Consider the following 19,545-nt stretch of genomic DNA (forward strand, 5'->3'; position numbering starts at 1 on the left):
TTCTCATTGCATTTTACCCTCAGAGGCCCAGTCAGCTTTCTTCAGCAAGGAGTCGGTCCAGAAGGAGGTGAAAGCCGCTCTCTCCCATAAAGCCATTTTAAGCTGTGAGGTAGCTGATACCAAGACAGAGGTGAAATGGTACAAGGATGGTAAACTGTTGACCTCCAGTAAGACAATCCATGCAGAGTCAAAGGGCAAAAGTCGCCAGTTGGTGATAGACAGTGTGGAGAAGAAGGATGCTGGAGAGTACATCTGTGAGGCTGGGACTGAGAAGTTGGCCTTTAAGATACAAGTTGCAGGTAAGGGAAGGGGATTTTCAAAATAATAGTGTTACTTATTGGATGCTTATTTTTAAGCTCCGCATGACTAACATCTTACATTTTCATGATGTGATTCCATCAGAGCCCCAGTCAGCTTTCTTCAACAAGGAGTCAGTTCAAAAGGAGGTGAAAGCCACTCTCTCCCAGAAAGCTACTCTGAGCTGTGAGGTAGCTGATGCCAAGACAGAGGTGAAATGGTTCAAGGATGGCAAGCTGCTGACCTCCAGCAGGACAATTCATGCAGAGTCAAAGGGCAAGAGTCGCCAGCTGGTGATAGACAGTGTGGAGAAGAAGGATGCTGGAGAGTACTTCTGTGAGGCTGGGACTGAGAAGCTGGCCTTTAAGATACATGTAGAAGGTAAGGAGAATACATTATATTTCATTACTACCAAATCAAGATTATTACATTAAAACTTGTCATTGGTGGACTCATTGGTAGACACTTAATAACTCAAATATAGGTTTAGTTGTCTTGTTTGTCTAATTCAATAATAATACATACACAATATGAAAATTAAGATAGTGACAATTCTCACTGGTATGACAAGTAAACAATATCTAGAAATATAGAGATGTTCAAGCTTGTCACTCATAAGTATGGAAAAACATTTTACTTTCAAATGGTGACCAAGTCTGATGTTATCTTGTTTTTGTATAGATAAGAAAAAAACATTTACTGCGTGAAGCGTGGATTTGTGTTTTCTATTTGTGTTGTGGTCTTCTTTTTGGCTGCATTGTTGGTTACTTCAGTGAGAGGTATTTGACATGCTTTGCTCAAATGTCGAAAGTCCAGCATTGACTTAGATTTTTACATTAGGAGGTGATAACTGAAATGGCCATTTTGTTGTTGTTGTGAGATTTGTCTGGAGAGGCTGCTCTTGTATGTTGTGGTGCTGCTGTTTGGCAGGTTCTGTGTTGTAATTTGGCCTTTTTGTCAGAAGGAATTGTTCGTTATTGATATCTCAGTTGTGCATCTCTGTGGCTGCCTTCAGATAAATAATCTGCTTTCACTTTGTGACTGCAAACTACTATTTAGTAGTGCCCCTCAGCTTTACAGTTTTAAATAGACTTTGTGGCCCTGTGTTGCGCATCTGTAAAGTTTGCTTGCTTTGTGGTTTTAAAGTCAAGTCCATTTTTGTATTGGTAATTGAATTCCAACCATAATCCTTTCCAGTCACTTCTACAGAAATCCGGGCTAAATCTGCTTTCCTCAACAAAGAGTCAGTCCAGAAGGAGGTGAAAGCCACACTCTCCCAGAAAGCCACTCTGAGCTGTGAGGTAGTTGATAACAAGACAGAGGTGAAATGGTACAAAGATGGCAAGCTGCTGAGTCCCAGCAGAACAGTTCACTTGGAATCAAAGGGCAAGACTCGTCAACTGGTGATGGACAGCCTAGAGAAGAAAGATGCAGGGGAGTACGTCTGTGAAGTTGGAACAGAAAAATTGGCATTTAAAGTACAGGTGACAGGTATGAGGAATATGACATGTGGAGGAATATGACTTGTGCAAAACTGGTATGTCTGAAGATTTCAGGTGAAAAAACAGCTGCACTGGAGGATTTCAATTTTTATTTTTGCTTAATTGTTATTTTGGGGTGAACTGTTATATGTTACTGTTATCACAAGTACTTGTGTATATTGTGCATATATTTTTGTGTAGCTGCACAGTACTATTTGCTGGTCTCAGCTGCATTGCACATTTATCTACTTTAATCTCTGTTGATGTGTTCCTGGTTATGTTTATGGTTAAAACATGTTAAAATGAAGGTTTTATAATGACAATGCTGTAACATTGTCCATTATTACCTTTTCAGAGATTCAAGCCAAGTCAGCTTTCTTCAACAAGGAGTCAGTCCAGAAGGAGGTGAAAGTGGCTCTCTCCCAGAAAGCCATTTTAAACTGTGAGGTAGCTGATACCAAGACAGAGGTGAAATGGTACAAGGATGGTAAACTGTTGACCTCCAGTAAGACAATCCATACAGAGTCAAAGGGCAAAAGTCGCCAGTTGGTGATAGACAGTGTGGAGAAGAAGGATGCTGGAGAGTACATCTGTGAGGCTGGGACTGAGAAGTTGGCCTTTAAAATACAAGTTGCAGGTAAGGGAAGGGGATTTTCAAAATAATAGTGTTACTTATTGGATTCTTATTTGTAAGCTCTGAATAAATAACATCTTACATTTTCATGATGTGATTCCATCAGAGCCCCAGTCAGCTTTCTTCAACAAGGAGTCAGTTCAAAAGGAGGTGAAAGCCACTCTCTCCCAGAAAGCTACTCTGAGCTGTGAGGTAGCTGATGCCAAGACAGAGGTGAAATGGTTCAAGGATGGTAAACTGTTGACCTCCAGTAAGACAATCCATGCAGAGTCAAAGGGCAAAAGTCGCCAGTTGGTGATAGACAGTGTGGAGAAGAAGGATGCTGGAGAGTACTTCTGTGAGGCTGGGACTGAGAAGTTGGCCTTTAAGATACAAGTTGCAGGTAAGGGAAGGGGATTTTCAAAATAATAGTGTTACTTATTGGATGCTTATTTTTAAGCTCTGCATGAATAACATCTTACATTTTCATGATGTGATTCCATCAGAGCCCCAGTCAGCTTTCTTCAACAAGGAGTCAGTTCAAAAGGAGGTGAAAGCCACTCTCTCCCAGAAAGCTACTCTGAGCTGTGAGGTAGCTGATGCCAAGACAGAGGTGAAATGGTTCAAGGATGGCAAGCTGCTGACCTCCAGCAGGACAATTCATGCAGAGTCAAAGGGCAAGAGTCGCCAGCTGGTGATAGACAGTGTGGAGAAGAAGGATGCTGGAGAGTACATCTGTGAGGCTGGGACTGAAAAGTTGGCCTTTAAGATACAGGTGGCAGGTAGGAGGACTAAGATTTTGCTAGTATTTCTTAGTATGTAAATGTGTATGCAAATGTGATTTAAATTTGTGTGATTTGTAATGTAGCACTGTATTGATTTTTTTCTGTAGTGTTCCCCTGTTTGCATTTAATCATTAAGTCTGTTCATTGCAACTGAGAGATTTTGGCTGTGTCCGCATATTTGGGGTCGACTGATATGTTGTCATTTATTTACATCACATTTTTTTATTTACTTCTCAGAATCTCCAGCTGGCTTCTCAAACAAGGAGTCAGTCCAGAGGGAGGTGAAAGCTACTCTCTCCCAGAAAGCCACTTTGAGCTGTGAGGTTTCTGATTCCAACACAGAGGTGAAATGGTACAAGGATGGCAAGCTGCTGACTTCCAGCAAAGCAGTTCACATGGAGTCAAAGGGCAAGAGTCGTGAGCTGGTGATTGAAAAAATGGAGAAAAAAGATGCTGGAGAATACACCTGTGAGTCTGGAACAGAGAAGCTGGTATTTAAGCTGCAGATGACAGGTAAAAATATATTAAGTATAATAAATTTTTCCACACAATTAATAAGAAAACTACTGAAAATGAGTTCTTATTTCTATGTAGAAGCAGCTGTCATGTTCCAGAAGAAGTCCGTCAAGGACACATGTACTGTTCAAGCAAGTGAAAACATTGTTTTGACTGCTGAGCTGACCACAGAGAGTGGTAGTGTTAAGTGGTTTAGAGATGGTGTGGAGGTCAAGGAGAGCAGCAAGTATGAAATGAAAAAAGATGGACGTTCTCGTACCCTGATAGTAAAATCTACTGAAGCCAAAGACAGTGGAACATACTCCTGTCAGACTGCTAATGACAAACTGGAGTTCAAAGTTCAAGTTAAAGGTAGGTCATAGAAAAGTTTATAACATGATAATTGCCATATAGACCTCTGCAGATGCCAGGTTTAGTTTTATTATCTAACTCCCATGTTTTCATTTCAGAATTAGCTTTGAAGTTTGTTGTACCCTTGAAATCTATTGATGTGGAGCTGGGGGGTACAATTAGCCTGATGTGTGAACTAAATCAAGCCTCAGGGGATGTTGTCTGGCACCATGATGGTCGTGAGATTAAACCCGGAGGCAGGTACTGTGTCAGGACAGATGGTGCTAAGCGGGTTCTTACTGTGACTGGCATGACTAAGGAAGATGAAGGAGAATACAGCTGTGAATGTCGAAATGATAAGACCTCTGCTAAAGTCTCCTCAAAAGGTAATTCATCATTTCATTAAAATCGGAATCCATGGCGTAATCAGAAATTCACAGTTTCACATCTAAAGCTTTTTTCTTCGTTTGATGTCACTCATTCCTTTCAGCACCCAGACTAGTGAGGTTGACCACCAAACTCAACAATGTAGTTGCAATGGAGGGAAAAGAAGCCATTTTCAAGTGTGCTGCCACCCCAGCAGACGTCAACATTAAGTGGTTCCACAAAAACATACCCATCACTGTTGGATCTAAGTATAAGGTTGAGCATGGTGGCAACACCCACTCACTCACCATCACCTCTGTCACCCAAAAAGATGCTGGAGAGATTAGTGTTGATGCAGAAGGCAAAAGTTGCAAAGCTACCTTACAAGTGCAACGTAAGAAGTGCATTTATTCTTAAAATATATATTTTATATGTTTTAAGTAACATAATTTCCTCATTAATGTCAACATTTCTGTGTGCCCCAATTAGATGAGCCTGTGACATTTAAGAAAAAGCTTGAAAACCTGACAGTGGAGGAGCAGAGTGAAGTGAAGCTGGAGGTGGAGCTCAGTAAGGCATCAGATGAAGTCAGGTGGATGAAGAACAGCGTAGTGCTGCAGTCTGCAGGAAACCTTGAGATTCTGGTAAATGGAGCCAAGCAGACTCTGGTCCTCAAAAGTGTGACTTACTCTGACCGTGGCATCTACTCCTGTGAAACTCTGGATGATAAGACCCAGGCCAAACTCAGTGTTGAGAGTAAGATTTATCCACATTCATAATTGTTTAAAAATACAATATACAGTATTTAAACACTTACTTTAACCTTAAAAAGAGAAAGTCATTCTCTAGTGAAACCTTGCCTACATGTTTTCACGGCAACATTTCCTCCTCCTCCCCTCAGTGAAGAAGATCCAGGTAATAAAGGGCCTAACAGAAACCAAGGCACACGAGACAGAGACAGTAACACTCGAGGTAGAACTCAGCCAGGCTGATGTTGAAGGCTCCTGGACCAGGGATGGGGCCAAGTTAAGGCCAGGGGCGAACTGTCGTATCACAGCTCTTGGAAAGAAGCATGCCCTTACATTTTCCAATCTCAAGAGGGAGGATTCAGGAACTATTGCTTTCCAAGCAGATGGTGTCCATACTTCTGGCAAACTGATTGTCACTGGTAAGGGCCACTTCCTAATATTCTGCCTGGTCCCCTTTTGGTAGGCCCTTAGCCAACCAGTCCTTATTTGTTATCCAGTACCAATTCCACCTCAAAAATTACTTCATGCTATAGTCCACATAGTCTGCAGGTCACTTTTTGCTTAATTGTTGTTGATTTTACAGAACCGCCTGCTATGATCTCCAAGCCCATTATGGATATCAATGTTCCTGAGAAGGAGAAGGTTACTTTTGAATGTGAAGTGTCCAGAACAAATGCAGATGTTAAATGGTTCAAGGTTAGAAATTAGTGTTTAAATTGCTGAGTAAAATAATAAGACTGAAAAGGTGCAGAACATGTGTAACCTTTTGAAAAAAATTATTAATCTTCAGGATGATGTGGAACTGAAACCAGGGAAAAACTATAGCATCCATTCCTTGGGCCGAAAGCGAACTTTGGTCATCAGTAAATGCACCCCTGATGATACAGGCACTTACATCTGTCGCACTACTGATGACAACACCTCTGCCAAGCTCACTGTTCATGGTAAATATTACTCCTGTCATGAAGCACACAAATCAGTCATGTACTATTATTTAGGGTCCAGTATAACAGTTTCCAGCATATAGAACATCTTAACATCTCCCTTGCAGCCAGAGATATCAAGATAATTAAGAAACTGGAGGATGTTGAGGTGATGGAGAAGGAGAGTGCTGCATTCGTTTGTGAAATCTCACATGATGAAGTGGACTTTCAGTGGTACAAAGGGAGTACAAAACTCAAAGTTGGTGACAACATCAAGATGAGACAAGAGGGTAAGTTTGCAAGCAACTATAAAAAATGTACGCAATGCTATAGGATTTACCTGAATAATGATTATGACTAATAAAGACATTTATTTACTATAAACTGTCATGTATCTAATTCCAGGCCGAACCTATGTACTGCTGTTTAAGTCTGTTTCCCCAGAAGATATGGGTGAGATTAAATTTACAGCTGAGAAGGCCTCTTCAACTGCAAAACTTAAAGTGAAAGGTAAACAAATGAATGTGTTATGTACTGAAAACACATAACAGCAAATACTGTGTAGAATAATAGCATACTGTATTGTTGCATGGATTAGTTAAACATTATGTTGCAATGTTCAGATGTGGTTGCAAATGGGTTCTTTATTCATTTTGACAAAAGCTGTCAGAAAGTTGCAAATAATGAAAAACTCCTGCACATTTGAATCCTTACTTTCTTTTAAGTTTTAATCAATTAAACTGCTGTAAATATTGCAGTGCAGAAATCAGATAATGTTTGCATGCTGAAAATTCCTGAGTGATTTTGTAAACTGATCTCAAAATTTCAACTGGACTAGTTTAGTGAACCAAATGTACAGTCATACTAAAGTTAAATGAAATGTTGTGTTGCTAAAAGAGTTGATGCAGTGCATCATTCTGATAGTATTTAGTCTGGTGAGATAGAAAATCCATTTGCAACTTGCATTTACATTGTTATGCCTCATTGAGGCCTGATGGCAAAGGGAACACAACTCATTTGATGTCTTACTAGCTGAGGTTTAGGATATTTCTCCGAGGTTTTGTCATAGCTTTCTTTCTTGATGCGATAGTTAATACAGAAGACATCAGTGGTCCAGTGATTTTGGGCTTTTTAGGTTCATTTAATGATGGGATATCTCTAGATGTATTATAGAAAAAAATCTACCCACAATTGTGTACAAGGTTCAAATTCTGTGATAGATTAGTGTCGTGCTTTGCTATCAGTTGACCACAAGTTGTAGTAAGTTGCAGCAGTTAGTGTCTTTCTGGATGCACTCAAATAGCAACTGATGCATAAACAAAAAAACTGGCGCACAGTGATTCCTATTTATTGAAGTGTGTCACTATCTTCTTTAGCTTTTGCAAAAAAATGTTGGAACTGATGATGCATCAAAGGCGTTGATGTGCTATTACATTTCAGTCCCATTTGCTCTGGCTGTAGCATAGTTCATTTATAAACACTGTCTGTCCTGTAGTGCTCTTAGGCACGGGCTTTGGCAAGGCTTTGGCATTCATAGCCTTAAATGTTCATGTGGCCTACATAATAGTTTCCATTAATTCAGTGTTATTGTTACTGTAGAGCTGCCTGTCAAGTTTGTGAAGAAACTCAGGGATAAGATAGCGATGTATAAGCATCGTGGTCACCTTGAATGCCAAGTGTCACGTGCCAGTGCGAGGGTGAAGTGGTACAAGAACAAGATGGAGATCAAACCCAACAAGAAGTACGAGATCAAAAGTGAGGATGTATACCGAAAACTCACCATCAATGAGATTGACTCCGGGGACGAAGACACATATACCTGTGACGCCACTGATGACAAGACCTCCTGTAAACTGCTTGTAGAAGGTAACATGATGGAAGACGACAAAGTTAATCGTAAACTTAGTGTCAGGTTCAGCAAATGTAAGGCATTTATATGTTTGAGTATGTAAATACATATTCAAGTACTTAGCCATCAGACTCACAGTCAATGAGGTGTCTGTATGTTTACCATTCTGAAATGATAAAGTATCGTACTAATGGGAAATATGGGAACATTATGTTGATTTATTTCTTGGCTATTTTGCAACAAGTGTGATCTACTAAATGAATTAACGTAGAGATTAGTATCATAATCATTTGTGTAAGAAAGAAATTAACAAAACTGTATTACCACTGCAGGTGAAGTAACCTACGCAGGTGTTTTCACTTATTCTGTCTGGTGAGACATCTGCCCAGGTTGAAGTTTTGGCTGGGAATATGTGAAGTCATTACAGTTAATTTCATGGACAAAGAATGGGTCTGTTTTACAGAAGACATTTTGACATGTCACAGTAGGGGTACAGGTGTGAAAAATAAATTTAATGATGGCTGAATTCTATGTAGATGCTTGGTTTTGGTGTGCTGGTATTGTGCATGGTGACTCACTGTCACACTGTCATGACTTCCTAGGACACTTGAATAGAAATGAGCCATCATTAATGTTATAAATAACACCTGTGCTCTTCCAACTATGACAAGTCAAATTATGTTCTGTATTCCTGTGCTAGCAAGAGCAACAAAACACACAGGAGAGTGAGATGTCGCATTAGTCAAAATACCTGAAAACACCTGTGTTATTGTACCACAAATGTATGGAGGCTTTAAAGTAGGAAACGAAATTCTATTGGAGGATTTACATTGGCCATTTAGTTACACTGCATTTAAAGTATAAAGTTATACTTTATGATACATTGATTTTGCTTATTTCAAGTCAACAATATAATTCCAAACATGCCTCTGATAGTGGATTATCATAAAAGAAAGGCTAAACACCTTAATTAAGTTGTAATTTAGCAGTCTCTCCTAGACCCAATAACCTACACACATTTCATATTTGAGTTTTAAAAAACAGTAAACTGGGATGAGATTTGGGGATATGGTGAAGGATACAGTCTATGGGCTCAGCACATTAAAATAGACCAAAATCAACAACTGTTGGGCCAATCATCACATAACATGGGAGGCACAACAAATGCAAAAAGATGTGTGTGAGCCAACACAAATCAGATTATAAATGAGAAAATGTTTGTCGAATCCTTACAAAACTTGAATATGTTTCATGACATTGTTGAAAAGTAATTTGAAATTGCATAATAAGGGGCAACACCAGCTCTGGTGCCATATATAAATTTGTGCAGTCACCAAAAATATTTATATTGTACGAAGTTTGCAAAATTAATTGGCCAGTGGAGTGGGCCAATTAAATACTGGAGTTACAGTATAGCATTTTCATGTGGCTTTTATTTTGAAAATGGGTTTTGTGTTTTTTTGAGAATGGAAGCCTCTATCCTAGTGGCCTTGCTTGCTTAAACATTAACTCATTAAATCATTACTTATTGTTTGTGGTTAGTGCAGGCCTATCATTGGTAGACTAATGAATGGATATGCAGTAAGTAATAATGGAAACAATGTCACTGGATGTATGTTGGGTCAGTGTAAAATTTACTGTCTCACAACCTTATCTTTGAAAATTACTGTATTGTCATTTGCTTTTGGCATTTCATATTACTGATGAATTGCACACACAATTGAGAGGTTAATTTTGTCTCAGTGAATTATATGGAGACCAGTGTTAATTAGTAATGCGTCGAACAATAATTAGACTTTTTCCAGTATTTAACACTATTATGAGTTACTATTTCAATTCTAGTAATAAGTGCAAAAGGGTTAGAACCTGTGACCTGGCTATATTAGTAGGCTATATTACACTGCATACTTTACATTACTTATTAATTTAAAAAAAAAATACAATAATTTTTTAAAATGTATTTTCTACCTCCTGGAATGCCAAAAAACAAAGGTATTACCTACCTTAAGAAAGATTTAAGTTCCAACAAGTTGACTTTGTTGACCACATGTAAAATATTGGGTGCAATTTCTAGATTTTTCAACACAGACGTTTGATAACAATGTAGAGAATATGTGATTTGCACTTTGATTTGGGTCTTTAAAAGGGATAAACCAATAGTTTGGTTGTGATTAATAACTAAATGTAATATATAATATAATGTAAATCAACATTACTTTTATTCATGAAATAATTTAATTGACTTCTAATTAAACCATTCTCTTTTCATGACCCTTCCAGAGCAGTCCATCAGCATTGTGCGGGAGCTTAGCTCGGTAGAAGTGACAGAACCCTTTGCAGCTGTTTTTGAAGTTGAAATCAGTATGGAACTGGTGAAACCTCCTATATGGACTCTGAATGGAGTTGCTATACAGGAGAGTGCTGATGCTGAAATGGAGAAAGAGGGCACTCTGCACCGGCTCACTTTCAAAAAGACCAAAGCATCGATGACAGGACCTGTGCAGTTTACAGCTGGGAAGAGCAAATCTCTTGCCCAGCTCACAGTCAAAGGTAAGTGTTCAACCACATGTTAATACAATAGGTGCTTAAAATAATTCTTATACTGCAAAACTACTATAGGCAAATATCTGTTAAATCTAATCAGATCTTGTTCCTCTCATTTAGAGCGACCGCTTGAGATTGCAGAGCCCATCAAAGATGTGAAGGCAAAAGAGAAAAGCTCAGCCATTCTCTCGTGCAAGTTCTCTGCAGCACCCAAAGAGGTTAATTGGTTTAAAGGTCAGGAACCTCTGGCAGCATCAGACAAGTATAACATGAAGCAAGACGCTACAAGGGCTCAACTTACCATTCAAAAGTTAACTGGGGAAGACAGTGGAGAGTACCGCTGTCAGTCTGGACCTGCTGAGACCAAAGGCACACTTACTGTTGAAGGTACAGTGTGCACCTTTGAATACCACAGAAAATGCAACAGTTCTGCATTTTCTCATGAAAACATCATATAAAGCATTTTTTGAATGGTTTTGAACTAAAACCACTGTCTTGTTTCATCTGTCTAGTGCGTGAAATAAAAATCACCAAGCACTTGGCTGACACAGAGGTTGATGAAGACAGTGATGCAGTGTTCACATGTGAGATTAACTATGCAGATGAAGAGGCACAGTGGCTTCTCAATGACAAGGTGCTCTTCACTAATGAAGTCAACACCATCACTCATGAGGGGAAGGTTCACAAGCTCAAATTGAAGAACTTGGCACCTCAAGATGGGGGGACTATCACCTTTCAAGTACGCAAGGTGAAAGAGTCTGTTACACTTAAGGTTAAAGGTAAGAACTGTCACTCACTAGCATGCAAAAAATATTTCTCAGTTAACTTTATGAAGGGAACCAAGTTTCCCAGTTACATGACATTTCATAACATCAGTTTACTGCCAGAAGCCAGGAGTAATCAGATTACTTAACTGAATTTAAATAGTGGGAATGATCAGAGTCAACCCAAAAAGGTAAATGCATAATATACTCAGAGGCGATTCTTTATTGTCTGAATTGTCCTGCAGAGAAGCGCGCTGTGTTCCTCAAGTCTCTAGATGATGTCATTGGAGAGGAGAAAGGCATGATAACTCTGGCGTGTGAGGCGTCCAAGCCCAGGGTTTCTCCCACATGGAGAAAAGAAGGTAAAGTCTTGAAGGCTGGGCCAAAGTATGAGCTCCTTCACACAGGCAAGTCTTTGGGACTGATCATCAAGGACGTCACCAAAGATGATGCTGGGGAGTACAGTTGTGATCTTGGAACTGAGGTTTCAAAAGCAAAGGTCACTGTAAGAGGTTAGTGCTGTTGTTTGAGATATACAGTTTACATTGTTAACCTGGATACATATGGTTTTGTTTGGCATCTTCACCACCTTATGTTCTCTGTCTCAAATTTAGAGATTGGCATTGGAATTACCAAATGGCTGAAGTCAGCTGAGGTGAATGAGGGAGAGACATGCAGCTTTGAGTGCATCCTGTCCCGTGAGAACACAGATGAGTGCTCATGGACTGTTAATGGCCAAACCATTTCAAAAGGAGGCCGTTTTAACCTCACCAGTAAAGGCCGCAAGTACATACTAACCATTAAGGATGTCAACCCTGCTGATGCTGGTGAGGTAGTCTTCAACATTAACGACCTGAGCTCTAAAGCAACATTAACAGTTGAAGGTAAGCTACATATATCTTTTTAAGAGGCCTAGAAAAAAGGTTCAAAAAGATTAAGGTGTTGAAATAAACATGTTTTCATCCCTTGGTGCAGGCAAAGCTTCATCTGTGTCCAAAGGACTACAGAGTGTCAGTGTTGTTCAAGGGGAAGATGCTGTATTTACCTGTGAGGTAACACAGGCTAGCTCCACTGTAAAGTGGGCCAAGGAAGGCAAAGCCATCAGAAAGAGCCAGAAGTATGACATCAGCCAGGAGGATAAGGTCATGAAGCTCACCATCCATAATGTCTCCACTCAAGACTCTGGAGAGTACAGTTGTGAAGTTGTTGGAGGTGCAACCACCAAAGCCAAACTCGAAATCATGGGTAAGACTGAAATTACTTAACTTCCATCCCACAGCAGTTTTCATCTTTGACTGTATGAGCATTTAAGATACTTACCTGTGAACACTTGTTGAGACTACTACTTCTAATCAATATCTTAAAATTAGAATCAGTTCAGTTTTGTTTTCTGAAACCATAGACTAATCTTGCAATTTGAAATTGTGCCTACAAATTTATTGAGTTGCTGTTGTTCTCTTTTTACAGAGCCAGTCCATAAATTCATTGCAACGCTGAAGGACAGCCAAGCAGATGAGAAGAGCTCTGTGACCTTGCAGTGTGAGACGGCTCAAACATCATCCACCGTGATATGGCTGAAAGGTCACACAGAGCTCAAGGCCGGAGGTCGATATGAGATGTCCCAGAAAGAGAGGGTCTTAACTCTCACCATCAAAGGCTTGGAGGAGAAAGACACTGATATCTACACTTGTGATGTGGGCACTGCTAAGACCATGGCAAAGGTGACCGTTAAAGGTGAGGACTTAAGTGTATATGTATACATGTTTGGGGTAAGTCTTACAGAAGTGATTAGCTTGATGAATTTTGTTTAAAGAGTTAATTGAATAAACATGTTTGGAATGTACAGTGTGGAAAGAAGTAAATACTGCTAAGTCATTTTTACTTAGCAGGTGCTTTTTTTTACAATAAAGTTTGTTAACATTCATACATTGATATTAAGTATTGAACCTGTATATCGGACATCTAAAATTGAATATTTTTTGAAGAATTAATCTATGACAATGCATTTTGCATGGTTGTGTAACTAATTTTGAAGGCCGTCAAAACCTCAAGCGCCTGTATTCAGTATTATTTTGTGCCTGTGTAAGTTTGGTCATGCCACAGAAAGTGAATGCTGTATGACTTAGCTTATAGTTTGGTTTGGTTTCACTGGAAAGGCCACTCTGTGGTTATTGTGGAAGGACCACAGGATGTTCATTGTTTTTAGGGGGGATCTGCTACATTTGTTTGTTGTGTCAATGCTACTGATCTACCTACTGTACAGTGGTGCATAGGTTCCACCCCTTTACAGTCAAACCCACTAAGTGATATTCAGGTTCTGAGGGGGGGTATCCATTCTCTTACCGTGAGAGAGTTAACTTGTGGGGACTCAGGCACCATCGCTGTGGTTGCTGGGGATCAGAAAGTATATGCGTATATATGAGTATATCCCAAGCACTTACAAATCTACTTTAAGTGTGGACTTTTCAAAGAATGTCATAGATTGGTTGAATTGTTCTTTTGTATTTTCCTATAGAAAATTATTCTCAGTGTCTTGCTTTGTGAGTGTGTTACTGAAGGATCTGCTTTGCATTTCTGTCGTTTTTGTCTTGGGATTTGTGTGATTGAGAGATTGATTGCACATCGGCAAGTTGTAAACAACATCATTCAGTATGTTTCTAAGTGACCTTTTCGTCAATGTATTGTCTTGTTATACATGGACTGTTCACTGCATAAATTAAGGTTTCCTATCTTAGTAATCCTTTGTGCATTTCAAACGGATTTCATCCTGTAGTATTGTAATTACAGAGTTTGTTCATCAAAAGGAATACCAGCCCAACCTAGGGAAATGTTTGGGTTCTGAAGGCTAATGATGGACAACAGGAGCATGTCATCATCCAACATCTTCACGTCTAATCATTTTCCATCCTCCGTCTCAACCCAAACCCAACCACATGCAACACCGTCTTTTATATAATCAAATCATTGTTCATTTTATTTTAGCCCTGCCAGCCAGTTTTAAAGAAAAACTCAAGAACCGGGATAGAAAAGAAGGGGAGAGTGTGACGCTTTCTTGCGAGTTATCAAAACCTGCAGCCAACATTCAGTGGAAGAGAGGCTCTGAAATTCTCAAAGCTGGAGAGAAGTATGAGATGAAGCAGAAGGACACCTGTTTGGAACTTCAAATTAAGGATTTGAAGGTTGAAGATAGTGGAGAGTACTCTTGTGTCTGTGGAGACCAGAAGACATCTGCAACTGTGAAAGTCAATGGTATGGATTCATGAAGTCTTTTTCTGCAAGGTTCTGGAAAATTTCATATTTAGAGAAAACAAGTGATTATTGTTGTATTTCGCAAAAGAGTTCCACTTGTGTTGCCTTGTACAGCATTGCCGCCGGCCTTCATACAGAAGCTGAAGAGCCAGGAGGCTGAAGAGGGAGCCAGCATCACTCTGCAGTGTGAGCTCTCTAAACCTGGAGTCCCAGTGGAGTGGAAGAAGGGAACACAGGTCCTGAGGTCTGGAGACAAATACCAGATGAAGCAGAAAGCCTCTGTGAATGAACTCCTGATCAACAAAGTGGTGCCAGAAGATAGTGGAGACTACAGCTGTGTGTGTGAAGACCAGAAGACCACAGCCAGCCTCAAGATCAAGGGTAGGAAGAGGATTTTCAGTTAGTTTGACTGACATTTTTAAGAGGATCAGCTTTGTCTGTGTACATATTTACACATGTTTACTTAAGAGTCCTTGTGTCTTCAGGCTTGCAAATTGTCAGTGTTTGCCTTTTGTGTTTTCCATTTGTTTTTAAAAAATATTTATGTTATGGCATGTCACTGACTGCTAACTAACTAACAAATGCTCAGCCCAACCAGTGACCTTCAAACATAAGCTGGAAAGCCAGGAGGCCGAGGAGGGAGCCAGCGTTACTCTGCAGTGTGAGCTCTCCAAACCTGGAGTCCCAGTGGAGTGGAAGAAGGGAACACAGGTCCTGAAGTCTGGAGACAAATACCAGATGAAGCAGAAAGCCTCTGTGAATGAACTCCTGATCAACAAAGTGGTGCCAGAAGACAGTGGAGACTACAGCTGTCTGTGTGAAGACCAGAAGACCACAGCCAGCCTCAAGATCAAGGGTAGGAAAAGGACTTTCAAATACTTTGAGTGACATTTTTAAAAAGAACAGCTATTTCTATGTACATATTTACACATGTTTACTTAAGAGTCTTCATGTCTTCAGGGCTTGCAAATGATCTGTGTTTGCCTTTTGTGTTTGTTCATGTACCATTTTTATATAAACGTTTTTTGATATTTCATGGTATATCACTGACTGCTAACCAACTAACAAATGCTCAGCCCAACCAGTGACCTTCAAACAAAAATTGGAGAGTCAGGAGGCCGAGGAGGGAGCCAGCGTTACTTTGCAGTGTGAGCTCTCCAAACCTGGAGTCCCAGTGGAGTGGAAGAAGGGAACACAGGTCCTGAAGTCTGGAGAAAAATACCAGATGAAGCAGAAAGCCTCAGTGAATGAACTCCTGATCAACAAAGTGGTGCCAGAAGATAGTGGAGACTACAGCTGTGTGTGTGGAGACCAGAGGACCACAGCCAGCCTCAAAATCAAGGGTAGGAAGAGGATTTTTATAGAGTTGGTCCATGGAATATTTTTGGAAACCCTTATGTAACAGGTTTTTATGTGTACATATTTAGACACATTTATTGTGGACTCTACATAACCTTGTGGAGTGTTCCTTGTCAGTGTTTGTGTTTATGTTGTGAGTCTGTTTTTGGCTAGACCGCAATAGCAGGGCCAGCCCTATTATTGCGAATGTCCATAACTGACTGACTGACTGACTGACTGACTGACTGACTGAGTTACAGAGTGGTAGAGTTGGGTGATAGAGTTTTGTGATCGTTCTTCTGTCATTGGTAAGTCACATGCCACGTGATTTGCCGATATCCTTTCAGAATGAATTGGGACTAACAGTTTTGATAAGGGGGCGTTTACAGCATTTACAGTCCAGATTTACAGATGTTTTTTTTTTTTTTTTCAAAAAACACCTAGCATCAGATCTAGCGACTTTTTGAACAAACCTTGGCTAGGTAGAACAGAGTGGCTTGGAAGTTAACATGTAGTTGAAGTGGGCCATGTTACAGTCACCATTTCAAACTTGTCCCATTGTCTGACAACAGAAACAGAGAAATGTTTAAACAAGAACAGCTTTATTGGAAATATAGCTGTTTTAAAATACTCTATATGTGAGCAGAGAAAGTAGGAGAGAAGCAAACAGATAAAGGTCTGAAACCAGCTGACACGAGGCAGATTGCAAATAGTATGTGATGATGTCAGTTGTTTACAGTGGTTCCACAATAGTTTTCAACTATGTTCTCAATTTTATACATTGACCATGCGCAGTCCAGCCATGTACTATGTTTTGACTTAGTCTTATTTGTGTTATACATTTTTGAAAATATTTTATGTCATCACATGACACTGACCACTAATCAACCAAAAAATGCTCAGCCCAACCAGTGACCTTCATACAGAAGCTGAAGAGCCAGGAGGCTGAAGAGGGAGCCAGCATCACTCTGCAGTGTGAGCTCTCTAAACCAGGAGTCCCAGTGGAGTGGAAGAAGGGAACACAGGTCCTGAGGTCTGGAGACAAATACCAGATGAAGCAGAAAGCCTCTGTGAATGAACTCCTGATCAACAAAGTGGTGCCAGAAGATAGTGGAGACTACAGCTGTGTGTGTGAAGACCAGAAGACCACAGCCAGCCTCAAGATCAAGGGTAGGAAGAGGTTTATCAAATAGTTAGTTTGAGTAACACTTTTAAGAGGATCAGCTTTTTCTATCTACATATTTACACATGTTTTCTCAGGAGTCCTCATGTCTTCAGGGCTTGCAAATGATCTGTGTCTACCTTTGGTGTTTGTTGTGTACCATTTTTATATAAACATTTTTTGATACTTTATGTTATGGCATGTCACTGACTGCTAACCAACTAACAAATGCTCAGCCCAACCAGTGACCTTCAAACATAAGCTGGAAAGCCAGGAGGCCGAGGAGGGAGCCAGCATCACTCTGCAGTGTGAGCTCTCCAAACCTGGAGTCCCAGTGGAGTGGAAGAAGGGAACACAGGTCCTGAAGTCTGGAGACAAATACCAGATGAAGCAGAAAGCCTCTGTGAATGAACTCCTGATCAACAAAGTGGTGCCAGAAGACAGTGGAGACTACAGCTGTGTCTGTGGAGACCAGAAGACCACAGCCAGCCTCAAGATCAAGGGTAGGAAGAGGACTTTCAAATACTTTGAGTGACATTTTTAAAAAGAACAGCTATTTCTATGTACATATTTACACCTTTTCTCAGGGGTCCTCATGTCTTCAGGGCTTGCAAATGATCTATGTTTACCTTTTGTGTTTGTTTGTGTACCAATTTATATAAAAATATTTTGATACTTTATGTTATAGCATGTCACTGACTGCTAACCAACTAACAAATGCTCAGCCCAGCCAGTGACCTTCAAACATAAGTTGGAAAGCCAGGAGGCTGAGGAGGGAGCCAGCGTTACTCTGCAGTGTGAGCTCTCCAAACCTGGAGTCCTGGTGGAGTGGAAGAAGGGAACACAGGTCCTGAGGTCTGGAGACAAATACCAGATGAAGCAGAAAGCCTCTGTGAATGAACTCCTGATCAACAAAGTGGTGCCAGAAGACAGTGGAGACTACAGCTGTGTGTGTGGAGACCAGAAGACCACAGCCAGCCTCAAGATCAAGGGTAGGAGGATAAGTGATTTGAACCTCTATAATATATTAAGATATTGGAAATATGATGTTATTTATAATGTTGGAAAACTAACCAACCAATTTCTTGCATTTTGTGTTGTAACATATATCTTTTTTTAATCATTGGCATTGCATGCAGTGTATTGTTCAAATTTAATCACACATTACATTTAGACAGTGATGTTGAATTGATAGGAAAAGTATTTTTATTACACTTTCATCATTTGATCTTTGAGCACTTGTATTGAAGATCTTGCTTTTACCATGAAATTTTTGTCATTGTTTCTTTGTTATTGTTATTGTTTTTTTTGTTTGTTAGTTTTTTTTGTCTTGTGTCTGTTTGCTGGCTCTTAAAATGTCAGCTTTCTTTGTGGATTTCTAATGTCAGATTCATCAGATGTTTCCTTCACAAACCACTATGGTGAATCTGCAGGTTAGCTCACAGGAGCTTGAATTTTCTTTCAAAGATTTTCATCACTTCTTTTAGTTTTTCTCACTCTGCATTTGAGAAAACAAACTGAAGAAGGACCTAGCCAGAAACTGGCTGTAATACCAAAGCAGCCTTCTTTTCACATTACACAGTTTGTAATTCCTTGCTGTTATTTTGTCTGTCTTATGTTTTGGCTTTTATTTGTATTAGTGTTGACCACTAATTGGTATTTGTTTGTGTTGTATTGTAGTCATCAGCTGTGTGTTGTGGTGCTTACTGATTCCTGAAATTTTTGTAATTTACAAATTCTGAGCCATTTTTCAAGGTGATATTTAGGTTTTAGTCATTATGGTAAGGTAGTATAGATGATCAAGTATGTAACATTCTGAATTCAGATTGTTTTCTCTTAGCTATGAAGCTGTCAGCTTCTCCTTCAGATGCTGAACAGGAATCTAAGAGTCAGGAAACCAAAGGAACAATAGAAGGTATGGAAGGAAGGTGGCAATATGCTGGTTTGACTTTTGGCTTTAAGTGCTCTGTCCATCTTATTAATGGCCTTTGTGTTGATATGTGCAGCCTGCCCCTAAATTGGGTGTGTACCTTGTCGTTTATGCACTGTGAAATCGAAGTGTTCTAGTGGCATTATTTCTCTATAGTTTACCAAATGTTTTAGTTTGTGGTTTGCTTCTGATGTATCAAATGTTGCTTCTGTGTCATGATGGGATTGCCTATGAATTTTCATGTCAGTCTTCCTCCACTGTGTTTTATTTGCAGTATGTGTAAAAAATAGAAAGACGAGATAAGAACTCTCATATTTGTGCCAGTTATTCAGGAGGCATGTCGGTAGTTTGAGAATGTTGTTGGCTGGAGTTTTCTTGGGTGTGGCATGTTTCATAGTTGTTGTTTGTGTGGTTTGAGAAGATTGGAGGTCTTTGAATTCGTAGCAGTTATACAGGCTGTGCTCAGGGGCCAGTATTAAATACTGTTGGTCTTGCCAATGTCACTGTTTGCTGCTCTTTCACTTTAAGCAGCATTTCTATGTCCATGTCATATTTTCAGCCAAGACCCCCGAGGCTTCATCCATAGCTGCTAAAGACAAGCACAACAGGCAGGAGGTATATGAAAAAGTGGAAGGTAATTTTCAGAAGA

At 39.8% G+C, this 19,545-nt stretch overlaps 1 protein-coding gene across 12 annotated transcripts in view; it reads left to right on the top strand.

The window, feature by feature from the left end:
• Positions 1 to 19,545, top strand: part of obscnb (obscurin, cytoskeletal calmodulin and titin-interacting RhoGEF b) — a 57,801-nt gene that overhangs the window by 9,280 nt on the left and 28,976 nt on the right. For 11 of the 12 annotated variants that reach the window (XM_071492909.1, XM_071492910.1, XM_071492911.1 and 8 more), the window contains 33 exons: positions 24 to 299; positions 403 to 678; positions 1,495 to 1,788; positions 2,134 to 2,415; positions 2,519 to 2,794; positions 2,898 to 3,173; positions 3,414 to 3,689; positions 3,771 to 4,043; positions 4,142 to 4,408; positions 4,513 to 4,782; positions 4,878 to 5,144; positions 5,290 to 5,556; positions 5,721 to 5,833; positions 5,928 to 6,081; positions 6,189 to 6,350; positions 6,466 to 6,570; positions 7,660 to 7,926; positions 10,190 to 10,459; positions 10,574 to 10,840; positions 10,966 to 11,232; positions 11,463 to 11,729; positions 11,832 to 12,101; positions 12,193 to 12,462; positions 12,685 to 12,951; positions 14,200 to 14,466; positions 14,581 to 14,847; positions 15,056 to 15,322; positions 15,543 to 15,809; positions 16,708 to 16,974; positions 17,203 to 17,469; positions 17,692 to 17,958; positions 18,807 to 18,881; positions 19,456 to 19,530. In XM_071492909.1, coding sequence (XP_071349010.1) covers positions 24 to 299; positions 403 to 678; positions 1,495 to 1,788; positions 2,134 to 2,415; positions 2,519 to 2,794; positions 2,898 to 3,173; positions 3,414 to 3,689; positions 3,771 to 4,043; positions 4,142 to 4,408; positions 4,513 to 4,782; positions 4,878 to 5,144; positions 5,290 to 5,556; positions 5,721 to 5,833; positions 5,928 to 6,081; positions 6,189 to 6,350; positions 6,466 to 6,570; positions 7,660 to 7,926; positions 10,190 to 10,459; positions 10,574 to 10,840; positions 10,966 to 11,232; positions 11,463 to 11,729; positions 11,832 to 12,101; positions 12,193 to 12,462; positions 12,685 to 12,951; positions 14,200 to 14,466; positions 14,581 to 14,847; positions 15,056 to 15,322; positions 15,543 to 15,809; positions 16,708 to 16,974; positions 17,203 to 17,469; positions 17,692 to 17,958; positions 18,807 to 18,881; positions 19,456 to 19,530 — 7,998 coding nt within the window. The remainder of the gene's footprint in view (positions 1 to 23; positions 300 to 402; positions 679 to 1,494; positions 1,789 to 2,133; positions 2,416 to 2,518; positions 2,795 to 2,897; positions 3,174 to 3,413; positions 3,690 to 3,770; positions 4,044 to 4,141; positions 4,409 to 4,512; positions 4,783 to 4,877; positions 5,145 to 5,289; positions 5,557 to 5,720; positions 5,834 to 5,927; positions 6,082 to 6,188; positions 6,351 to 6,465; positions 6,571 to 7,659; positions 7,927 to 10,189; positions 10,460 to 10,573; positions 10,841 to 10,965; positions 11,233 to 11,462; positions 11,730 to 11,831; positions 12,102 to 12,192; positions 12,463 to 12,684; positions 12,952 to 14,199; positions 14,467 to 14,580; positions 14,848 to 15,055; positions 15,323 to 15,542; positions 15,810 to 16,707; positions 16,975 to 17,202; positions 17,470 to 17,691; positions 17,959 to 18,806; positions 18,882 to 19,455; positions 19,531 to 19,545) is intronic. The other variant, XM_071492921.1, reaches the window with a different exon arrangement.

The sequence above is a fragment of the Trachinotus anak genome, unplaced genomic scaffold (assembly GCF_046630095.1).
Source record: "Trachinotus anak isolate AG129_WGS33_773 ecotype Australia unplaced genomic scaffold, CSIRO_AGI_Tana_v1 ptg000012l, whole genome shotgun sequence".
In the NCBI taxonomy this organism is placed as follows: domain Eukaryota; kingdom Metazoa; phylum Chordata; class Actinopteri; order Carangiformes; family Carangidae; genus Trachinotus; species Trachinotus anak.